Source organism: Lissotriton helveticus, chromosome 6, assembly GCF_964261635.1.
Source record: "Lissotriton helveticus chromosome 6, aLisHel1.1, whole genome shotgun sequence".
Lineage (NCBI taxonomy): Eukaryota > Metazoa > Chordata > Amphibia > Caudata > Salamandridae > Lissotriton > Lissotriton helveticus.
Genome location: NC_136067.1, coordinates 1,713,495,403 through 1,713,520,539, shown reverse-complemented (window position 1 = coordinate 1,713,520,539; position 25,137 = coordinate 1,713,495,403). Strand labels below are relative to the sequence as shown.

The 25,137-nt window shown below is 44.1% G+C and overlaps 1 protein-coding gene across 2 annotated transcripts in view; it reads left to right on the top strand.

Annotated features, from left to right (window-relative positions):
* The window catches only part of KIF16B (kinesin family member 16B), a 1,655,522-nt gene that overhangs the window by 161,036 nt on the left and 1,469,349 nt on the right, over positions 1-25,137 (top strand). For both annotated transcript variants that reach the window (XM_078649578.1, XM_078649577.1), the window contains exon 3: positions 9,903-10,016. In XM_078649578.1, the coding sequence (XP_078505704.1) occupies positions 9,903-10,016 (114 nt within the window). The remainder of the gene's footprint in view (positions 1-9,902; positions 10,017-25,137) is intronic.

Sequence of the window (25,137 nt, the reverse complement as noted above, 5' to 3'; positions counted from 1 at the left end):
CGATTTTCAAAATTATATTAATATTAGGCTAACTTAATTAATTTCAAAATGTTAACTCGAGTGTTTACTTATATTAGCTAAGTGTGGTTACCTACTACAAATTATAAGATACATAGGCACGTTATTTTACTTTGTGAATTGCCCTTTGTAAATGAGTGCGTTTACGTTTGCAAAATAAATTAGACAGATTTATAGATGCACATTGTGGTATTCTGAGAAAATCAAATCAGATTCCTCTGCCTCAGTTGTCAGAGCTTTTCGATTTCTTTTGTTGTTAAGTACAATATGAACAAGTTGAGCACTTTTCGTGCAATGGTTGCCTCTCTGCAATCAAGAGAGGGCCTTGTATCCCTAGACCTGCACTCAGGTAAGTGGAAAGTGTGAAGTGATGGTGTAACATAAACTAAACTCGTTACGTCTACACACTTTAAATCTTCTGTTAAATAAATCCCCAAAAAGGTATGCTGTTTTCCACGTACGTTAAAAACGAATTGCAGTCAAGATTGAAAGCAATTTCTGTGCGTGCAGCCAACAACGTTTTAATACAACCTCACTAAAGATTAAAGATGTGGAAAGCTCATCTCCCTTCCTCTCTGTGTTCTGGTTCTGTAGTCTTTAACCTTCTCACTTTAACCTCCTGGCAGTGAAAAATTCCATCACACTGCAATTTCATTTGTTTTATTTCTCTTCTTTGTAGCTGAACTTGGGGAGATCTGCTTATTTGTTTTTGTGTGCTTTCTAATTCAGTTTGCCCACATGCTTTTGAATTTTGAAAAATAATATTCGGTGTACGCTATTGGGTCTTTTTGTAGAAGATGCCTTAAGCTAGGTGAAAGCCAGAGCAAAGATTTACATTTCTTGTTAGTCATTGACTCACATAGAACACGTTCAGCATGACTTACACCAACCAGCCTGAGCTGTGACGTAACCGATAGCAGTGTAAGCTTTTTTTGTGGGCAGGCTGCAAATGTTTCTTGATGTAACTTCGTGTCTTAATACATTTGTATGCTTTAGTGCCACTAAACGGAATTAACACGCAGCTAATTATTCACCCTAGTTTATTTATTTTATTTATAATTACACTTGATTAAGCGCACAGCTACCCGGAGGTTTCCCGGCGCTAAAGTAGACACAAGGTATAGAAGGTGAAGGGAGCGATAGGTCAGCATCTTACATATCAAATAGCCAGGTCTTGATGCCCTTGCGGAAGGTCAAAAAACACCTTTCTGATCGTAAAGAGACCATCTCCCCCCAAGAGAAACTCATTCAAACCAGTGTTCGCTCCCACTTTTCTATTTTTTGTATCTACAAAGCAGCGTAAGCAATTTTCCCTTTGGTCCACAGCAGGTCCCTCCCTGTTTTACACTGAAATGTGTGGTGGACATCTTCGGTGGACACTGGTGTCTCAAGTGCCACTATTGAAAAATGCATCTGAAAGAAACACGTTGGTGTTAGATTCTTTACCTTAGAATATCCCCAGGCGTCAGACTGGATCCGGAAAGTTTTCGCTGGCAGTGCCTCTGCGCATCAGTAGGTGGCGTCCTGAGGCTCCGCGTCCGTCGCTGGCATCGTATGCGCCCAGATAACGTCACGTCGACTACTAATCACCTACTGTGCCCATGAGGTTCCCTCGGGATGGGAGTCTTCCTCACAGGGTGAAAACGAAACTGCTCTCCCTGCTCACAAAGCATGAAAATAAATAGAGGACTAATGTCTCTTTTCCCCCTTTGTGGCGGCAATTTTGGTAAAGTCTCTCTCTCGGATCACCATCTTGGACTAGTCATTGTTGCTGGGCTATCAATTTATCTCACTATCTGGGGTGCATCAAGAACTCACCTTTTTAGGCTAAGCCCAACGACTACCACTACTGTACTCTGAACTACGGATCTGTGATCTATTGCACTCTGATGCACACCTATCTGTGTCATGTAATAGACTGCCTGCAGCTGCATTCGGCTCTACAAGTATTATACTCACTATATATTATTTATAGGTTTACCTGTAAACATAACTACTCCCCAATTGGACACTGCACTACTCTGCACAATCTCCCCTGTTACGCTACCGCATGTATTTTAGGTCTATTTTAGGTCTATAGTTTTTCAGAACTATTCCTCCAATTGTACTCTGCACTACCACTTTACACAATTCTGCAACCGCACTGCATTACCTGTATTCACCTGTAATCACCTGTATTCACTTTACCTATCCTTCATGTAATGCATCGACTGCACATATGCCTGTCGTCTCACTAGTGTATTTTCTGCCTGCTAGTGCCATCTTTGATCCTGATAACCTGTTGTGTTTGCATGTGCATCTTGCTCCGGCATATCACTAGTGTTCACCAACCCCTGCGCTATACTGCCACCATACCAACATGGAGCTCAGCGGCAAACACACATATAAAATAAACTACCCTCCCGTGCTCACCAAAAAAGCTACTAAACGTTTTAAACACGACTTCCTTAGGTCCCACCCAGAAACACCCTTTGCCGACACCTACTTCTCATCGGTCAATGGACCCTTGAACACCGACATCATTTTCCACACCACACGCAGAGCGCAATGGAAAAAAGTGTTCCTCACCCTATTCACCGTCTCCACCTCCAGGAAATCCGCACATGGCCTAACACTCTCCATTACATCGTCCCAACTCCTCCCAGGCAGAACCACCATCACTATATACAACAACGGGATTGTCTTAATTCAAGCGACAGACAGGAACCTGGAACTACTTGACAACATGTTCCCCTCTCTCAAAGAGCACCTTTCCAATCCTTGGACTTACACGCATATCACCCCCTGTCCTACCTCTCCTAACGTCACAGCTCCCACCCTGAACTCTCCTAACCCAGTTCAGCAGCAAGAAGACACGCCCCTCACCTTCACACCCTGCTCCACTATCAATCACCTGCCCGTCTCAGCTACCCCTCCCCGCCCCTCATACACAGACATAGACCTGGTCCCTCCACACACCACTCGCTTTCCCAGCCCCCCTACTAACCTTCGTACCTCCGCTCATCCTCCTGTCTCCCCCCCCACACTTTGCACTCCCGTACCTTCCCCCGCACATTTTTTCTCAGAGCACCCCTCCTCCCCCAATGGCACCCCACACAACATGACTCTCTCTCCGACTTCCGCCCCCCCCACACTTAGCACTCCCGCCACGCCTAGCCTGCATCCCTCCTTCAACCTCCCACCCCCCTCGCTCACTCCTCAATATTCCACCTCCTCCCCCACAACAGCCAGCCATCACATCGCCCCCTTATTCCCTTCCCCCACTAGCACGGATGCGCTTCCCAATAACACCTATCCTCTCGCTAACGCCCCCAACACCCACATCAGCTCCGCCTCTCCACCCGGACTGCCCCCTGTCAACGTAATCGCCGGTTCAGCGCCAGTACCCCCCCCCCCAACACCGCGCCCATCATCACCTTAGACATTATTATGTCCACCCTCCTCCAATTGAAAGAAGAATTTCACTCCATTAAAGAGTTGCTCTTCACACACCCCATCAGACACCCCCCCCATCACCACCCTTACCACACCTAACACCACGTCCCCCTCACCTCCTACTCGCCCTACCACACAACACCCCACACACCGGACCTCTATCCCCCCTCGCTATACCAACAATCGCAATAACAATTGCAATACCAACAATCGCAATAACAATTGCAATCTCATTACTACCAAGCGCAATACTCCTCCTTCCTCTACACCTAACAACACCTCCTCCACACCTCCTACTCGCCTCATCACACATCTTTCCCCACATTGGACGTCTACCCCCTCTTGCAATACCACCAATCGCCCCAGACGCACCACCAACACGATCTCTGACCTTGACGTACACACCCTTCTCCACTCTTACGACCCGGCTCCCCAAAAGCCACTAGCTACCAACAACATGTCCATCCCAACGATTATTTCAAACCACCTCAGGCACCAAAAGGATAACAATAGAGGCGCTGTCCCCAACAACCTCACTAATGTACCCCTCGTTTTGGAATCATCCTCCACCCTTTGCACCCCTAGCCTTAAATGCATACTTCTCAACTGCAGATCGGCCCAAAGACATTCCACGGAGGTCGCCGACCTCATCATGTCCCTGGAACTGGACCTAGCCATTCTGACTGAAACATGGCTGTCTGATTCCTCTACACCTATACTGGATATCCTAGTCCCTCCCAACTACTGTATCATTAGACTTGACAGGGACAAAAAGATAGGCGGTGGAATTGCCTGCATCTACAGAAGCAACCTCTCAGTCTCCAAAGTGGCCGTCTCCTCTCTTACTTCCTGTGAATACCTCTGCCTTGATATCATCAGCGAAAGCAAACCGGTATGCTCACTACACATTATATACCACCCACCTGGGGACAATCTCTCCTTCGTCCAACAACTCATGGATACAATTACAGCCAACTCAGGACGGCAGCACACCCAAATTTTCCTTGGCGACTACAATCTCCACTGGAATGACAGCAGTGACACAGTGGTAAACAGCCTCAAAAGCTTTCTCAACGCACTTGATCTCAACCAAATATGCAATGGCCCGACCCATAAGAGAGGCTCTACCCTTGACCTTATCATCTCCAAAGAGGGCGCTATTCAACTGGAGTCAATCCAACCTTGTGACTGGTCAGATCACCATATTGTCTCCTTCCTCATCAAGGAAAAAACCAGACTTAACTCAGTTCAACCCCCTAAGCACAAAGTGTGGAAAAGAGACTTGAAGAAACTCAACCCAAACGCCCTACCACCCAACAGCTGCAATCGGCTACTTCCCCCTCCCGGCGATACAGACGTTCAAATTCTGACTGACCACTATCTCAATACTATGTCCACAATAATCGATGAGGTGGCGCCCATGCAACTAAAAAGAGTCTCGTCCAAGAAGACTTCCAACCCATGGTATGACGGAAGCCTCAATGAGGATAGACGGCGATGCGAATGGCAGAGCGCACCTGGAGGTCAGCCCCCTCTGCAGTGCACCTAAAAAGTCTAAAGAAACAGAGAAACGCCTACTTCAGGAAAATAAAACGCTCAAAAAGAGACTTCTTCAGCCTCCAGCTCGCCCAAGCTAAAAACCGTCCAAGAAAACTGTTTGAGTTAGTCAGAACACAATCTAAAGAGCAACCCCAGACAATCAGCTCCATGGACGTTACTCCTTCCTGCGAAGACTTCTCTGCCTTCTTTATCCAAAAAACTGAGAGAATAAGAAGCGATCTCCTCAATGACGCTATCCTGTACTCCAACCCCCGACACACAGCAGTGCCTCAACCAAAGAACAATGCTACTTTGTCATCCTTTGACACTTACTCCGTAGAAGAAATTGGCAGACTGCTCAGCGCCTTGAAACCTTCCAATCACCTCTCTGACCCCCTTCCTGCTAACGCTGTAAAAGACTTTTCCCCCTGGCTTCTCCCACTCTAGTCTAAGATTATCAATAGCTCTCTTCAACAAGGATCCATCCCCAACGCCCTCAAAGTAGGGCAAGTCACACCGCTACTAAAAAAACCAACAGCAGACCCCACTGATCTAAACAATTACCGCCCTATTACAAACATTCCCACTCTCGCTAAACTGTTGGAAAAATGCGTACAACTACAATTGACTAAACACATAGATAAGTTTGATCTCCTAAACGCTCATCAGTCAGGCTTCCGAGCAGGGCACAGTACCGAAACTGCCATGACTCACATAGTGGACGATGCCCTCCAAATCCTAGACCAAAACGATACCTGTCTCCTCATTCTTCTGGACCTCTCCTCAGCATTCGATACAGTTAAACATGAGAACTTACTCGAACTGTTAAACACAAGAATGGGCATATCTGGGACTGTTCTAAAGTGGTTCACCTCATTTCTACACAACCGGACACAAAGAATCAAAAGCAACAACCTGCTGTCCTCTCTGGTACCTGTATCGCTAGGCGTCCCTCAAGGATCCTCCCTCTCCCCAACACTGTTCAACCTAGTTATGGAACCTCTCACTACGTTGTTACAGGCTTCTAATGTGCACTTTCACATGTATGCCGACGACACCCAACTTTATCTCAAAATACAATCTCCCAAGGACATCATGCTGCTGAACACCACGATCAGAAACACCCAATCCTGGCTTGCTGAGAATCACCTCAAACTCAATGCTCTGAAGACCGAGTTCCTCCTGATCTCACCTCCCGCTAAAATATCCACGGCTCAAACATGGCTTAAGCAATTAACGGCTCTAAATGTACAGCCCATCGTAGTAGACTCAGCAAAATCTTTAGGCATTACACTTGACACCAATCTCAACATGCAGCAGCACATCAGCAAGGCAACCAAAGGAGCGAACTTCCAAATCAATACCCTGAGAAAACTTAAACCCTTCCTTCCTGCCAAAGACTTCCAAACTGCAGTACAATCTATAGTCATCCCGCACATAGAATACGGTAGCACCGCCCTCTGCGGGCTCCCCCTAACTACAACGGCACCCCTAAGAGCGTCCCTTAACGCCGCAGCGAGACTCGTCACAGGCTCAAAAAAACACTCGCATATCTCCCCGGACTTTAAATCACTGAACTGGCTACCTTTTGAAGCCAGAATTCAACTGAAAATCGCATGCATGACACACAAGGCTGTGCATCTGAATTCACCCGCCTACCTCACTCAAAAGTTGACAATTTCGGGTGGCTCCCGAACTACTAGAAGCACAAACAACCTTTTGCTGAAACCTCGAAGATTTCGGAAGGAAAAAACGTATAAACGCTCCTTTTCAGGAATGGCACCCAGGATCTGGAACTCACTCCCTCTTGAAACAAGGCTCATCTCCTCCAACACAATCTTTAAGAAAGAAGTTAAAGCGATCCTCATGGCAAAATACACATGACCTATTACTCCGTATCACTCATGAATCTGCCCTGTAAGCCCTGCCCGACCTTGGCCTATTGTACCACCCGTATTATCGAATTACGTAATTATATACGCTCACTCTTTGTATTTTGTTATGTTTTATGCACCTGGTTGATTATGTATATTGTTATATTGTTGACGCACCTGGTTGACTTTGCACACTTTACCCTCTCCACCTCAACGATCCTTACTTCCCTTCTACTGTCGCACCTGTGGGACTATACATCCTGCACACACCCACCTCAACTTGGCCCACCTTTAATACTCTAAACACGCTTAAGCAAGTATATGCTCCTTGGTATTGCACTTTATGCTATTGACGCAATTGTTTGTCTATTCTCAGTGTACCTACACTACCACACCTGTGACCTACCTTATGTCCTTTGACCTACCTATGTAACTAGCACCTTGTACCTAACTACCTCATATATCACTTTGCATATACGCTTTATTACTTTGTATTTTTACTTTGTATTTTTACTTGTAAAGCGCTCTGATATCTGCAAAGATCTTGTTCGCGCTGTATAAAACTCTCAAAATAAAAAATAAAATAAATACTTAGGCACCACCCATGCGAGCTGACGTCAGTTCTTTCTTTTTCCGCACCAGTGAGTGCAGATCCGGTTAGAGCACATACCTTAGTCTCTTTTTGACTATCTTTTTGAGACTTTTGTCTCCTGTAAGTCTACTCTGGTGCACGTAGGGATGCCTGGTTTTAAGTCTTGTGGGGCCTGCCATCATAATATGCCGGTGGCGGACCCCCACAACATCTGTCTCTACTGCCTGGAGAGTGACTACGACTCTCGGTCCTGTATGGACTGTCATGTAATGGCCCCGAAGGCCTTGAGGGAGCAGGGTGCCGGAAGATGCTTGAGGTCCGGCACTCGTCCCAGCGCCGTTCACGGTCCAGGGGCTGCTCCAGAGAACGCTCGCGGGACCACCAATATCGCTTCTCGGGCTCCAAGTCTTCACCCTCGAATTCGGGTAAGAGATGACACAAAAAGAAGTCGAAGAAGCGTTGCCGCTCTCCGATGTCCCCCCGTTGGTCCCCGGATGCAGACAAGGGGGACAGGGGTTCTGCCCCTGCGGCTTCTTCGGAGCCTGGGAGTCCCGCAGTCTACCCACCTTATCCGGGTTCGTGGGCGACTCCTGCACAAGTGCAAGAATATCTTGCTACCATGGACCGCCTGTTTAGGCCTCGGGCTCCCGTCGGTGCGTCCTTGGTCCCCGCGGTCCCGTGTCAGGATCCTGACGAGCCGTCTGCGCCGCCGCTGGCTCCGGCCACGGTGCCACAAGGTCCCACGCTGCCGGCTCCAGCCCTATTGCCACCCTCGGCTCCGTCTCCGGCGCCGCAGTGGATGCCATTTGTTCTGCCTCTGCACACCTTTACTAAGCATTATTGCCTTGAGAGCCAAGCCCAGAGAGACTGCTTCTTTGGCCGTTCTGTTCTCCGGGATTTTCTGGTGTGATCTTAGTTCGCAGACCCACCACTGGGGTTGGTATTGCTGGGGTATCTATTCTAAGGTAAAGAATCTAACACTAATGTGTTTCTTTCAGATGCACAAGTTACTTACCTTCGGTAACAATATATCTGCAAGAAACATTAGTTAGTGTTAGATTCCTTACCGCCACACCCATCCTCGCCGTTCTGCAAACTGATTTCTACGGTTAAGGTCATCCCTTTTAGTGCCCTAGATTTATGCACCAGTGGCCAGTGTCTTGCATGGCTCTGCGTTCCTGGCGCAGAACGTCGTGTGCAGAACTGACGTCAGCGCGCATGGGTGGCGCCTAAGTAGTCTCCGTGACGTCATCTCGGCGCATACGACGCAGCGACGGACGCGGAGCCGCACGACTCCACCTACTGACGTGCAGAGGTACTGCTAGCGAAAACTTTCCGGATCCAGTCTGACGCCTAGGAATATTCTAAGGTAAAGAATCTAACACTAACTAATGTTTCTTACAGATATATCGTTACTGAAGGTAAGTAACTTGTGCATTTCGGCGAGTCTAACTTCAGAAAGGATGTTGTGGTACTCTTGAGATGTAGGCCCTGATGTTGCAAGAGGCTTCCCACAGCGCAGCACTTTGTTCTAATGTGGTCATTCAAACCCTTTGCACTGCAAAGGATATTTGCATCCTTTCCAAAACGGAAGGACTGGTCGGAGTGAGGCGCAAACCACCTGTCTCATTAATTCTGATTGGTCTGTTATTGAATTTTAGTCTCATTAATACTAGTGCAGCGTGAATCAGGTCTACACCTCATTTAAAACAGTAGCTGATCCTTGGGAAGAAGTCTCAATGGGACAGCAGACCTCCATTCTGTCATTCGGAACGGGAGGACTTTGCTACCTTAAGGAGGCAGATGTCAGTCACAAGTGGCTCCCATTTCTGAACTGGATGTCGAGAAGTATGCAGCGGTTCGTGTGACTTCTGTCTGCTTATTCCAATGCCTTAACACACCCTGAGTGAGATGTCCGTAATCAACAGCTTACATTTTACTAATCACCACTATGTGCATTGGGTAGGCTGTGACAAGTTAATATTCTGCAACCACATAATCAGTTGTGCATTCCATTGCGAGTTGCACGGGGGATGGATACTCGTTTGCTGCCCCTTTTCCCTCACCAGTCTCAGGGTATTTCTAGCGGTGTGCACGATCTTAATGGCAGTTACAATTCCCTGGGCACAGAAGGGCTTTGTAAATTCACTTGGCGGGGTTGCAAATGGCTTTGCAACCGTTTGTTAATTTGCCGCACCCTTTTTCATCAGACCAATAGTGTGCTTTATTGGATACAGCTATGGGTTGGTGTTACATGTCATATATGCAGGTAAATGTATCCTTACAACAGTTTCCCAAATGTAGACTTATATGCCTAGTAGTAGCCATTCTTGTTGCTACCCCTTCCACAAAAGAGGGGAGAAATGCACCCATTTCCCGTAAAAACTAAGTGATGCGTTTGTCACTAAATTAAAAACCTGTTTTTACTTTTTTTTCTTCATTAGATGCCAGATGGAGTCTCTGGAGATTTGGGAAGGGAACGTGTGAAGACCTTCACTTACGACTTTTCCTATTTTTCGGCTGAGTGTACAAGTCCTAATTTTGCATCTCAGGAAATGGTAATTATAAAAATGATTGTTCAAGTATGTGTTTTCCGCTACATTAATATTAAGGGATAGTATTTAAAGGCACGTGGCACTTCAGGATAAATAAATGAAAGCTGCCTAATTTAGCAAGGAAGTAGCCACGTCTAAGGTGAAAACCGGTGCGGCGCAGCGACCACGGTGCCTGACTCTGGACCACGGGGTTCACGGTTCGATCGCCGGCGCCGCGTTAGCCCAGCACCATGTTACTCTGGGCAATAGCTCACTTAATCTTCCCGACAACCCCCAGTGCCCTGACACCCTCGGGTAATCGTGCGCTTTTAGAAATACTTGATTTCATTACTGGATTTTATTTCAAAACCACAAAAAAAAGTTGTGATATCGACTAGATGACCTATTAAGAGAATGCACTACAAAAAAGTGATGGATGGAATGCTCGAAATAATCTCAGCCACTGGTAATTACTCGGGGGCTTATTTTTCTCAACATGCCTTCTCTGTTTAGACCCAGCCATATACAATCCAGTCTTGATACTACCCAAACTGCAAGGACAGGTCCTCCCTGAATCGGATTTCAAATTACCCAGGACCTGTTTTACCGGTGAGACAGGTATGCTCAGACATGGGTCTTTTGCACACTTTCAATGAGCTTATGTGTACAGACTATACAATGTTACATATGTCAAGGCGCACCACTCTTGCCCCTATGGTACAATTTAAATTCTCCCCCCCCAATTTTTTTTTTTACATTAATATCATATTTAGATCATTTTTTCACAACAAAACAACAAAAGGTTATCTGACAGGGATTTAAATGTGAACCAACATTTTCCAACACAAAAACGAAAAGGACAATAGTAAACAAAATGTGTTTGTCACTTTTCATGCGTCATCTATATTTGATACAATTCTTATTTATCATTCAAAGACAATACAAATGTCATATGAGGTCTTGCTTTGCCATGTTCCCAATGCATTTTGGGAATCCCTTCTTCAGGGGAACTCCGGTCCTAGGTTGACCTCCAGCATGGCCTAACATACGTGAGCATAAGAATTGTATCAAATATAGATGACACATGAAAAGTGTCAAATGCATTTTGTTTACTATAATCCGTTTCGTTTTTGTGTTGGAATATGTTGGTTCACATTTAAATCACTGGCAGATAACCTTTTGTTTTGAAAAAATTATCTAAATCTGATATTAATGTTAAAAAATTTTTGGGGACAATTTGAATTGCACCATAGGGGCCAGAGTAGGGCACCTTGACATATGTGACAGTGTCTATACACATAAGCTCATTGATCATAGCACCTGACAGGAGCAGGTCAGGGTAACACACAACTGATAACATTATTTTCAGTTAATCAAACATTGGACACTTTATGGAAAACAGGTGTGTGCAGGTTATACCCTTATTTTGTCTTGTGCGCACTTTGCCACTGGAACCATGATGAGCTCTAACTAGGGTGACACAGGCTCTGAGTTGCTTGTGTTCTGGTTCAGGGAGGACCTGGACTGACAGTTAGGGATGGACTGTCCCTATTGGAGCAGGGTTAAGACTGATTAGCTTGTGGCTGGGTCTATACTGAGGTGCCATGGTATGTAAAATAATAATTGGCTGATATGTGGCCAGAAGATTATCAGTAGCTGACAATATTTCAAGCATTCCATCCTTCGCTGTTTTGTATACTTTACTATTGCGAGAATGTGGCAAGGTCTTTGACATACGCTGGTAATACACATCCATGTACACATCCGCTCTGTTACATTACAGTACATTTTAAGCAAGGGTTGCAGAAAATTATTTTATTCAATGTCTCCTGTCACAAAGCTCCACGTGTTCAGGTGATAGTTCTAATGTTATTATATCATGTTATTGGCCAAGCACTATCGTTCTTGGGGTAACACAGGTGATCACTTTCTGATTTTGCTTAGAGTACCAAAGAGATTTGTATATTGGTTGCAAAGCATACAGGATGACAGTGATAGTAAAACGACAAGAACAAACCACTCTCGTCAAGCTTTCGCTTTACTTAGCCAAAGCATCTAAACAAAAAGTTATTTCCCTAAACAGAACACAGAAAATCATGAGATATAAGTGTTAAGCATCTAGTTAGCAGGCTAAAGTGACAGATGCTGAAGGGAAATTTGAGATCTATGACCATCAACTAAGAACACCATTGTTTAATAGGGTGTACCTTATAACATCAAATCAGGTGCTTTTTGAAGAAACACATCTGTCAGTTGAAACTTCGAATGTTCGGCCTACTTGTAATACATATTCAAAACATGTTTGGATGCTTAATAGTTTTGGCGCTATTTATATAAGATATTCACTGAAAAAACCATAGGTTTCAGGGGTGTTCTAGTTAGCAGGACATTTCATGCGTACAATACCATTGAAATTCCTCCGTTATAGTTAGTTCTACTAACTATAACTCGCGAGCCCGCAATCCACTGCTGATGATGTCACATATTACATCATTCCTGACATGGTCAGTGACATCACTGATGAAATCTCAAATGACATCACTGATGACATCATCCAGTGAATGTGGTTTGGTTCGATATTTAAATATATATATATAGCAATCTGTAGTGAAGACTGACTGGATGTATAAGTGTCTGGATGGATGATTTAGTAGCACTGTCATTGACTGTCTAAGTGACTAATTTAAAGTGTCTCACTAAATATATGGGATAGTGAATAAACTGTGAATATATCACTGTATCTCTTGTTGTGTAAACTACTACATAAGTTGGTTAGTAGCTATGTAAAGTCTATATAAGAATTCATTAATTGAGTATTTGTATAGGATAGTGAATGTGTGTGTGGTTGGATGGGAGGTGTGTGACTGTCCAAAGATGTATAAATAGTTGATTTAGTAGGAATATGAGTTAAGACTGCATGTGGAAACACTTGTTTGGGAGAGTGAATCTCTTTATGGGTGCGGTGATGAGTAAATAAATTTCTCAATGATACATGTCTAACAAAGTAGAAATATAAAAGGCAGTGTATGTGACAGTTGTTGTTTATAAATAAGCATACTTAACACTCAGTGATTGTATGAGTGACTGTATCGAAAACTGTATACTTCTATTAGTGATTTTATAACACACTATGTATGAGTTACTATCTATATGAATAAATGAAGTGGTATTTGTATAAGTGTGTAGCTTAATAAATGTATGTATGATCAGTTGTTTGCATAAGTGAGTAGGATGATTGCCTAAGTGAATAGGATGTGTGCTGGTGTGTAATGTCGATATAGGTGTATAAGTATATTTAATAATGTTCTATTGATCTTTGTTAGCATGTATGAGTGAATCTTTAGGTAAGCGTTTAGATGTGTGTGTAGATGTAGGAATCACTGAGTGGGTTTTTAGAAACTTGTATTGGTGTGTCATTGATTTGAAATATGGTACTCCATATTTTAGAATGAGTGTTGAAAGGTTATACTAGTGTATGATGAGTTGTATCAGATTGTCACGTGGATGATGTCATCAGTGATGTCTCTGACCATGTCATGAATGATGTAATATGTGACATCATCAGCAGTGGATTGCGGGCGCGCGAGTTAACAGAGGAAATTCATTGGTTTTGTACTCATGAACACCCCTGAAACCTATGTTTTTTTCAGTGAATTTCTAATGTTTTCTTAAATGGTAATTCCTAACTATAAACTGTCTGAAACCTATGGTTTTTTCAGTGAATTTCAAAGGTTTTGTAAATGACAATTTTTAAATGTATTAGTTGGTATTTTAAATTTTTTTTATACTGATTTACTACATTTTTTTAAACAATTTATTTTTAGATATTTTATTTTTTAAATTACATTATAATTACATTATACAGTACATTACAAAATATACTTTCTCAGAATGAATTACTTTAGTTTAAATACTTTGCAAATAGGCAATAGACTTTTAAGTTCAGTAGTTACAGTTGTTGTAATGCGCAACACAGTTTCAGACACAATGCAACATTGAGCTCAATGTGAATTTCTAATTAAATGCAATTAGTTACTTTTGGATTACTTTTCTAACCACATGACTGGATCCTAGATTCAGTCCTGGTACATCTCCTGTAAACAGTTGAGTAAAAACGTTTTGGTTACAGTAGTGATTTTTAAGGAATATTATTGTATTTTAAAAGTTGACAGAAACTTTTTCACATAGAATCACCAATGTTCTCCTATGGGAAGAAATTCACTTATCAATAGGTAAGTAGTGTTAACGTTACTTTTTCTTACTCCGTGGTGGATCCTGGATTCAGCACAGGTGCATCTCCTGTAAACAGTCGAAAGAATGCATTTGTCATACAGGCAATTTTTAAGGAATATTTTTAGTTTGTGAAAATAGACACTTAATAACTTTTCTGGTCAAAACCACACAATGGATTCCTATGGAAGGAAATGCAAGTTACTGGTAAGTATGGTTAGAATTACTTTTCAGGATCAGTACTGGGCTCAAAGAAGCATCACTGAGGTCATTCCTGATAACCGGTGAGTAAATCGGAATTCGTAGTTCTGCTGATTTTATAGGAATATTTGTACGTTTCAAAAATCGACACTTAGAAACTTTTCTGATGAAAACCGCACAATGGATTTCAATGGAAGGAAATACAAGGTACTGGTAAGTACGCTTAGAATTACTTTTCAGGGTCAGTGATGGGCTAAAAGATGCAGCACTGGGTTCTCTCCTGATAACAGGGGAGTAAATCGGAATACAAAGTGCGGCTGATTTTAGAGGAATATTTGTACTTTTCAAAAATCGACACTTAGAAACTTTTCTGCTGAAAACCACACAATGGATTCTTATGGAAGGAAATACAAGTTACTGGTAAGTACGCTTAGAATTACTGAGCAGGCCTGGGGGTCAGGGTGGGTCTACCCTGCCCCCTTTTCGCGTTTTGCACAATTTTTGGGGGGTTTCTTGTGCCTCGGTTCTACGGAGGCACAAGATGGCTGCCAACACTTCCTGATTTGGAGTATTGACAGCCAATTAAAATACAGCTCGTGCACGGCAGGGTGCGCTTAGGGTACGCGGATAGGTAGGCGGATCCACCGCGCCTATAGATATATAAATGCTTTTAACTGTAATTTTCTCAGGAATTACTGAACAGATTTACACCAAAATAAGCAAAAGGCACGAGTCTGAACCAAGGACTACCTCTTTGCCAAATTTGGTGTAATTCCGTTCAGCAGTTCGGGCTGTAGCCGCGGCTAAATGTCCTATGGGAAATTGCATGGGGAAAACGTGTTTTGGGACCCCCCTTTTTTCTCGGCCCCGCTTGATGAACCATCGTGAAACTTTCAGGATAAGAGCGGACTGGAGCTGGCCAAAACTTTTGAAAGTTTTGTGAAGATTCGTCAATCGGCGCCAAAGTTATTGGGAATAGAATGTTGAGGATTTCCTATGGATAATAGGTCCGAACTATGACTACCTACTGGCGACCGCCAGTAGGTAATTAAGGACAGAGAGATAAGCTTAGTAATGAAAACTGAGGACACATTTTCATCCTAATTTTGATAAGCATCAGAAAAATAAGGAGTCAAATAATTTAATGTCATAATGGCAATGTAAATGGTCTCTTCATTGTGCATAAAAATTCCATGCTGCTTTTGACTTACATGACAGAGTCATTTATTTGCTTTTTATGCGATTCAGCTGGAAGCAATTTAGCGCAAACTCGAGATGTCACACTCGCACCCAAACATTTCAGGTGATAGCTCCAATTTCGGGTAAATAACAGCTAATCACAGTGACCTCAGCATTGACAATAACTGTTAATTTCAAGATACAGATAGCCTAGTACTCTGCCATTTTTAGATGTAAAGATGAAGGCAACGGTTGGAACAATGACGGCTCAGCCACGCATGTCTGAACAACGCAAGCGCAACCATGCTTGCCTTAACCACGCATATGCATGGTTAAGGTAGTGCAAGGTTTAGTTGCTGGAATGGGTGGGCCCAGGAATAGGAAGAATTGAGGGGGACACCACGCTCTCTGACTCTGAATCGACGGATCCATGCCGGAGTCCGCTGTTGTCTCGCTGCCCTCAGGAGGTGCGTTGCTTCTCCGTTTACCGCTGATTAGCAGCACTATCTGCATTGCGTTTTGGCGCTCAAGCTGTGCCTCTTCCTGCGTAGGAGCTAGGTTCTCCCTCAGGGCCCACCGACCCCTAGAACAGTTCTCTCTTCTTCTCCTCCTCTCCGGTTCTCTTAGCGACGCCATCCCTTCGTGTTTTTCCTGCCAGTGTGATGCCTCCTGCGAGGTCCTGAAGAACTCCGCGCCCTTCTCCGTGGTGACTCGTAGCATGGCCGGGTATTGTCGCATATTTGTAGTTTAATTTCCACAGGCTCTGCTTCACCTCCCGATAGGGCCCTCTTTGCCTTTGCACCTCCTGGGAAAAGTCTGGGAAGATGCGCACCACTGAGTTATCCACCTCTATGTCTCCTTTGAGGATCGCCTGGGTAAGGAAATGGTTCCTGTCCCTATATTGGAGGAGCTTCTCGCTCATCACCCGCGGAGGTGCCCCTGGTACAGGTGGCTTCGCCGAGACCCGGTGTGCCCTCTCTGGGGCGAAAAAGTAAGATAAGCCATCTGGCGCTACTTCCTCCTGTATCCATTTTTCCAGGTAGACTATCATGTTGCGGCCTTCTATTTTCTCCTGGAGGCCCATGATTCGAAGGTTGCTCCTGCGCGACCTATTTTCGTCCTCTTCAGCTCAGGATTCCAGTGTCTGTATCTTAGTCTCAAGCACCGCTACATGCTGTTTCGTGATTACAATGTCCGGCACTGTTTCAGATAGCTGGCCCTCTGTTGTCTTGACTCAGTCCGCCAACTTTTTGTGGTCTTCTCTAAGTAGAACCAGACCCAGTGAGTCAATGTTGGTTTTCAGTCGTTCACTGGATGAGGTGATGGCCTGTAGAATGGCTTGCAGCATGGGGTCTCCAGGACCTACCCCGCTCCTCCATCGGCTTGTCTGTTGGGCCTCTTCTCTGGCCTTCTTTTTGGGGATCTTCCCCATGGTGTCTTCGCAGTCTGTGGCACTTCTGGTGCTGCGTGCGTTCATAAGATGCTCCTGATAGCCCTCGCCGCTCGTGGGGCCTTCTCTTCTGGTAGGCACTCTACAGTCTGGTGCGTGCTCTCCCTCACCCCTTGATCATATACCGCCGACTCTTCTTCGGTTTCGCCCACCCCCTCTGGTGTGTCTCATGTCCTCAGTATGGGCTTGAGTCCTCTCGCCTCCAGGTCTGGTAGGGGGTTTGGGCTACACTGCGTTCAGGCCCTGCGTGCTGGTGTCCTACTATGTGGGCGACCGTTGGCTCTCCGGTGGCCGTCTGGTGGTTCTACGTTTTTCGCCTTGGTCCCCTTAGCTGTGTTTGCTGGGGAGGAAGGGGGTCTCCCGCCTGATCTGTGTGCTGGATGGGGACACAGGCCGTCTCTGGGCCTGTTCCTCAGCCACAGCATAGACTTTGTGCCCACTTTTCTGTGCTGTGCCTCTTTCTCGCGGCCGGCAGCCCTCTCCCCCCCCTTCTCCCCTCCTTCAGGCTTCTGTGCCCAGGCTGCAGTTCTTCATGTACTGGATGTACTGGCTTGCTTGGGGAGGCCCTGTTGCCCCGTTGCTCCACTGGCTACTTCTTGCTGCTCTGTACCTGCCGCCTCCCCCGAAGCTCTGGTTGTCCCTGGGCCTGTCAGCTGGCCGCACTGGCATTGTCAGGCCTGCTCGCCTATTCTGGGCCTCACTCCAGGGCTTATCAGCCCTCTTCTCGTTCCTCCGAACTCTGCTTTCCGGCTGCAGAACTCTGTGTGTTCGCCTGCTTGGAGAGACCCTCTTTGCCTTGTTGCTCCGCTTCGCCCCTCTTGGACACAATCGCTTCTCTGGGGCTCAGGTCGCACTGCTTGGGTCCCCGCTAGGGTCTACAGTCATGAGGCTCCTGGGGTCCGGTAGATGATAGGGTGCACATGACTCTGTTGCGCGGCCCAGGTCTCCCTCCACCTCCTCTCTCACCTGGTCTTGCGCAATCGTACTCTCCCTCAGGCGCCCGCTAGGGATTCCAGGCCTGCGCTCACCTCGTCCAACCAGCTGGGAGGAGCCTTCTCCTTGTCCCAACCCGTCAGTCGCTGCCCTGGCTGCTCTCTGCCAACATCTCCTCAGTCCGTTCTCCTTGTGGGGCCAGCGAGGCTCTCGTCCTTGATCGTGTGGCCCTCTTCTCCCCTTCGCTTGCCCATCTTCTCCCCTTCGCTTGCCCTCTCTGACGACCACTCGTCTCCGCACTTGGACTTGCCACATGGGGTCCTAATCGAGTCACCGCCAGTCTCCGCTCTGCTCCCTTGGTGTAGTCTTAAGGGGGCCCCTGGGCTCTGCTCTAGGCCCTGCGATGAGGTGGGGGAAGATACTCCCAGCCGCGGTCCGCCGCTGCACTGTCCGTCAGGTTTTCCTCCCGGATCTGTCACCTTTTCTTGGGCGCTGCCATCTTGGCTCGCCACTCTGCCGCGATCGACCCCTTCAATTTCGCAGTTTTTGGCTATTTCCATTGAGACATGCTTTTAGTGGTGCTTTGGAATTTTTTGATAGACCTGCTAGAGTTGTACATCCATATTCAATCCTTGAGATAACTAAGGACTGGACTGCCAATTTGAGGTCCGCCGTAGAAATGAATGGTTTCACTTTTCTAATATAGTTCAAGTGAAATTGCGATTCTCCTATTAACATGACCAGAGAATCTGGATTTCATTAAAGACACGGAGGCTAACATTATGCATACAACGTTTAATGCAGTCCAAGCATAGCCGCATATGTCACTAAGCAAAAGTTCCAACTTAGAATACATATGAATCAACAATAGCATGAATCACTAGGCAATCAGCCTCTTTTAAATGTGGTGACAATGAAAAAGGAAAAGTCCAAACAACTCCAATGAAACATCAAACTTGAAGAAGGATGACGGAAGAATACACCATCCACGATTGATCCACAGATGTGAAATCAAGAAGACAAGTTATCTGCAAGGCAACGAAAGGTTGTTAATAAATCCCAATAAAAGTATTAAGGACAAGAATAATAAACAATCATCTAAATAACAATTCCTGAAAAGGAAAAGGATGTAAGTAATCCTGCAAAGGAAAAGAATGTTTGTTTGTAAGTAAAAAATTCAAATATGCATATCATAACATATATTATATCATTTAATCAACCACCCAGGGAAAGGGTGGGAGGGATAATGTTAGCCTCCGTGTCTTTAATGAAATCCAGATTCTCTGGTCATGTTAATAGGAGAATCGCAATTTCATTACAAGACCGGAGGCTACCATTATGCATGTTGGTAGCCATGTAAAACAACATCAGACATGTGAGAAACAGGTTTGCAATAATGATGAGCAAAGGTTCTAGAATTAGACCAATCAGCAGGCTTTAGAATATCATCTAACTTACCACCTGACCAGAATGACTTACTTGCGCATCTAATAGAATGTGGTTTAAAAATATTCAGATTGATTCCAGCAAGTTTCATGACTGTTTTAACCCATCTAGCAATAGAGGTAGAAGAAATTCCTTTATGGGGTTTAACAAAAGAGAGGAGTAACTGAGATACATTCAGAGGACGAAGAGAGTTCATTCTCACATCATATTCTTTCATACATTGAACAACACAGAGTTTAGTGCAAGTATCAAAACGAGGATAGAAAATAGAATCTGACATGGTTTTAGTTCTTCTATGTATTTCAAATTTGACTCCAAAAATATCGTAAGATCTAAAAGAAATATCTAGAGCTTTAACATCAGAGACTCTTCTGCATGAAATTAAGCAAAGAAGAGTAGCTAATTTGATAGAAAGATTCTTCCTGCTGAGAAGAGAATTAACTGGCCAAGAACAAAAAAGGTCAAGAATTACATTAACATCCCAAGGAGATTGATATCTAGGTTGAGGAGGTCTTCTAAGTCTGATACTTTTAAGTATTCTACAAATAATAGGATTTTTACCTACCGTTTTATTGTTAATTAGAGAATGTCCTGCAGAAATAGCAGATCTAAAACAATGGAGAGCTCTGTAACTTAAACCTCTATCGAATTGTTCTCCAAGAAAATTAACTATATCAACAATAGGTGCCTCCATGGGATCTAAGTCCCTTTCCAAGCACCAACGTGACCAGACTTTCCAAATGTTGTTGTACCGGTAATGTGTTCCAGGGGCCCATGACTCTCCAAGTAGAGTTGAAGCTGTTGACGAAAGTCTAGCGAGATCGTTAGATCTCCTGACACCTTCCAAGCAAGAAGGTTCAAATTCCCTGTCTGAACAAGAGGGTGAATTTGTCCGTCTGCGTCTGTAAGAAGATCTTTCAGAGGAGGAATTAGGAAGGGAAAATCATAGGTTAGTTCTAGAACTGTTGGGAATCATGCTTGGGATGGCCAAAACGGAGTTACTAGGACAATTGAGGATCGTTCTTGTCTCACTTTCTGAAGGAGTCTCTGGATCATTGCAAATGGAGGGAAGGCATAAGTGTTGATCCCTACCCAAGGTTGGAGAAAGGCATTCACTGCTATAGCACCAGGATCGGGCATCCAGCTGAAATAAGATATCAATTGGGTAGTCAATCTGCTTGCAAATAAATCTACTTGGAATGGGCCCCAGAAATGATTGAGGGAGTTGAAAACAGAAGTGTTGAGCTTCCAGTCGCTGTAATCCAAGATGAATCTTGAATTCCAATCTGCACAAAGATTGGATTTCCCGGAAAGGTGTATTCTGCTCTGAGAGATATTTTGTGTTCTAGGCAGAAAAACCAAAGCTTCTTTGCTAGATTGGAGAGGTCTTCTGACTTGGTCCCTCCAAGACGGTTTATGTTAGCGACGGCAGACATGTTGTCCATTTTCAATATGACTGATCTTCCTTGAAGACAGCGTTTGAAACTCATTAGAGCATAAAGCCCTGCTGTTATTTCTAGATAATTGATGTGGTGCAGGGATTCTTGTTGTGACCAAATTCCTCCAGTGTTCTGGTTCTGTAGACAAGCACCCTAGCCATGAAGGCTGGCATCCGATTCTAGAATAAAATCTGGTGCTGAACCAAAGATCGCTCTCCCGTTCCATGCATCTAGATTGTCTAACCACCATGTTAGTTCTAAGATGGCTTCTGGGTTTAAGGAAATTCGATCCCCGTACCAAAGACCTGATCTGAGAGCTCTTGCTTTTATTCTCTGAAGGGCTCGATAATTCAATGGTCCCAGAAAAATGGCCTGAATTGAAGATAGAAGGCCTAAAAGTCTGGCTAGTTCTCTTAGGGAGAGATTTTCTTGTTTCAATACATGCCTTATCTACTCTCTGATTTTGGCAATCTTCTTGGGAGGCGAAAGGAGGAGACATTCTGTTGTGTCTACTGTGAAACCCAGGAACTCCATCTTCTTTGAGGGAACTAGAATGGATTTTTCCCTGTTTACGATGAAACCCAGACTTTCTAAAAGGTCTATAACTGTCTTGAGATCTATGATGATCTGAGCATAGTCTTGAGAAAGAATCAGGATGTCGTCTAAGTAGATGATGAAACAAATAGCTTTTTCTCTTAGACATGAGGCAGCTGTTCTCATTACCTTGGTGAAACACCAAGGGGCAGAGGAAAGGCCGAAGGGGAGAGCCTGAAATCGAAAGAGATGGTTTTTCCAAAGAAATTGAAGAAAGGGTTGGTGTTCCTTTGCCATGGGAATTGTAAAATAGACGTCCTTCAAATCTAATTTGACCAGCCAGTCTCCTTCTAGTAAGAGGTCTCTCAGAAGATGGATGCCCTTCATCTTGAAATGTCGGTAGACAAGGAATTTGTTGAGTTCTCTGAGATTTAGAACCGGTCTCAAACCCTTGTCTTTCTTTTCCACAAGGAAGAGAGTACTTATGAATGTCATAAATTCCATAGGAACCTCTAGAATTGCTCCTTTTTTTAACATTGAGGAAATTTCTTCCTCTATGATTTTTTCTTGATCTAGAGTAAGGGGTATTGGTCTTGGAAGAGAGTTCTGGATTGGAATCTGGATGAAATCTATAGAAAAACCTTGAACAGTGTTCAGAACCCAGGGATCTTGTGTGATAGTTTTCCAATTGTGGTAAAAGAATCTCAGTCTGCCACCTACTTTTGTATTCAAAGAAAGGGGAGGGAGAGGAGTACTCACTTTGAGGGGTGGAGTCGGCAGGTGCACCTCTCGTTCGGAATCCTCTGGAGCGGAAAACTCTTCCTCTGGGTGGATAGAACTGTTGTTGGTTGAGTGGTTGGTATCCTCTACCAAAGTTCCCTCTGTTTCTTGGAAAGGGGCGTCTGTTGAATCGGCCGGAAGATTGCCCCCTTCTTCCGGCCCTTCCAAAAAGGTTATTGTTGTAATTAAAAACTCTTTTCATGTTTTGATGTGCTTTATCTAAAGCGGTAAAGGTTGATACGTATTTTCCCAAACTTTTAATAAGGTCCTCTCCAAAAAGTAAACCTTTTGGGTTAATGGAGGTTTCTTTTTCAGCCATATCGATTAATTTTGGACTAATTTTATGGAGGACCACTCTTCTTCTTTCACAATTTAGTCCTGCGTTGCCATTTCCTAAGAGGACAAGTGCTCTTTGGCTTCATCTTCGAATGGAGTGTGTGTCAAGAGGGAAACCATTAAGGTAACTCTCCTCAGCTGCGTCGATTATTTTAGTAAGTGGACCTAGTCGAGAACTTTATCTTGGCAGATCTTAAGCGACCTTTCCAAGCCTTTGCGTGGGTCTCTTCCTAATTTAAAAAGATAAGTAATTAGTTCCGGATCAAGGTTAGGAGTTTGACAGACTACCTTCAATTGAAGGTCTGGTGCATTCTGCCCTCAAAAGATTGCGAGTTTCCCTTTCTAAAGGGTTCCTAATCCATTTAGATATGAATTTAGAAACGTGCTCATGTGGAGTCCACTCTGAGCTTCTAGGATGTTTAATGTTAAAAGGGGAGAACATTTCTTCCCCTAAAGGGTCCAAGATACTACCTTTAGAAGATGAAGGACCATTGTCGTCATTCAAGAGAAAGGAATCAATATCTTGATCGTCCTCATCTAGGTCAAGAATATATTCGTCAGGAAATTCTGAGCCATCAATATCACTTGGATCATTATCTAGAGCACTTTGGTGAATTGTGCCGCGAGGGACACCCATCAAATTTGTGCCGCTAAGGACACCTTTCAGATTTGTGCCGCGAGGGACACCTGAGGCAAATGAGGTGCGAGGACCTCCTGTAAAATTTGAGGTGCTAGGACCTCCCGTGCTCTCTGGGGTATAATCAATATTATTACTTTTTTTATGCCTCTTACCCCTTTTTTCGGTGAGATCATTAATCTCTGCTATGTCCAGGTCAGATAGGTCATCATTATCATGGATCAAGGATCTCTTAGATGACATAACTTGGGAGAGAGTAGAAAACATACATGATCTCATCTCCTTGTGGATAAGTTTTTTGATGGCATCATTATTAAAATCAGATTCAACAGTAATACTGTGAATTGAATCTGAATCAGACATATTTTGAATTGAAAAAATAAATATATAAGAATGTCTGAAGCTTATTTAGAATTCTTAACCTTTCTCTATAAACTTTCTATATATGTACAGCTTTTTTTTTGTATATGTTTATAATCATCTTTTCAATATATATATATATATATATATATATATATATATATATATATATATATATATATATGTATATATATATATGTATATATATTACCTACTGGCGGTCGCCAGTAGGTATATATAGTTAGGATTTTTTCTCTATGGGATTTTTGAAAATTCTATGTCTAATAACTTTGGCGTTTGTGGACGGAATTGGCTGAAATTTTCAGGAAAATGGCACATTTTGTTTCTGAGCAGCCCTTGAAAATTTGGGGGGGGGTTCGTCAAGGGGGGGGCCGAGAAAAAAGGGGGGTCCCAAAACGTGTTTTTAACATTGAGTTTTCCATAGGGCGGTTGGCCTCACTTTTAGCCCGAACGGCTGAATGGATTTGCACGAAACTTGGCAAAATTGTAGGGACTGGTAGCCCGATGTGCCTTTTGTAGGTCTCAATATATGTGCTCCAGTGGATTTTGAGAAATTAACGTTTAAAAAAAGATATATATCTGTAACAGCGGACCGGGCAGCGTCCCAGGACGCGTACTTTGCGCGCAACGGAGCTTTGTGAAGCGAAGCTGATTGGTTCTCTGGCGTCTGTCAACATTCCAAAAAGTCCGTAGCGGCCGCCATCTTGTCTCGGTAGGATCGAGAGACAAGAGGAGGCCAAAACGAAGGGGGAAATGACCATAAGGGGGCATAGTAGATCCTCGCTGACCCCCTAGGTTTGATGTGGAGGTTTTAAAAGGGCCCCGCGGGGCAAAAAAAATAATAATAATAATAATCGAACGGCTGAATGGATTTGCACGAAACTTGGCAAAATATTAGGGACTGGTAGCCCGATGTGCCTTTGCTAGGTCTCAATATATGTGCTCCAGTGGATTTTGAGAAATTAACGTTCAAAAAAAGATATATATCTGTAACAGCGCTCCGCTTCGCGTAACGGAGGTTTGCGAAGCTGATTGGTCATTCTGTCACTGGGCTATAGTTGGGCTACATCTGGCTGATAGTTGGGCTACATTTGTTTTTCTGTGTGTCTGGCGGCCATCTTTGGGCTACATTGGGCTACATTGGGCTACATTGGGCTACATTTGGGCTCCAACATATATATAGGCCAATGTAGCCCAATATATATTTTTCAAAGTTAATTTTCGTAAAAACCACTGGAGCATATATCTTGAGACATAGCAAAGGCACATCGGGCTACCAGTCCCTACAATTTTGCCAAGTTTCGTGGAAATCCATTCAGCCGTTCGAGCTAAAAGTGAGTCCAACCGCCCTATGGAAATGAAGGAAATGAATGGGTAATTTGTAATTAGCAAATAGCTAATCGCAAACTAGGAATGGTAAAGAATCGCTATTTATTCCTTAAAGTTCGCTATTTAGGAAATGCAAAAAACTTTGATGATACATATGGCGGTTCATCTCTAACAAGATAAGAAGCATAGGGATACATTTATGATGACTGGCGCATCACCAGGGATGTGTTAGTCATTCTGTGCCGCTGTTCCGTCATCTATGGTGTGCTG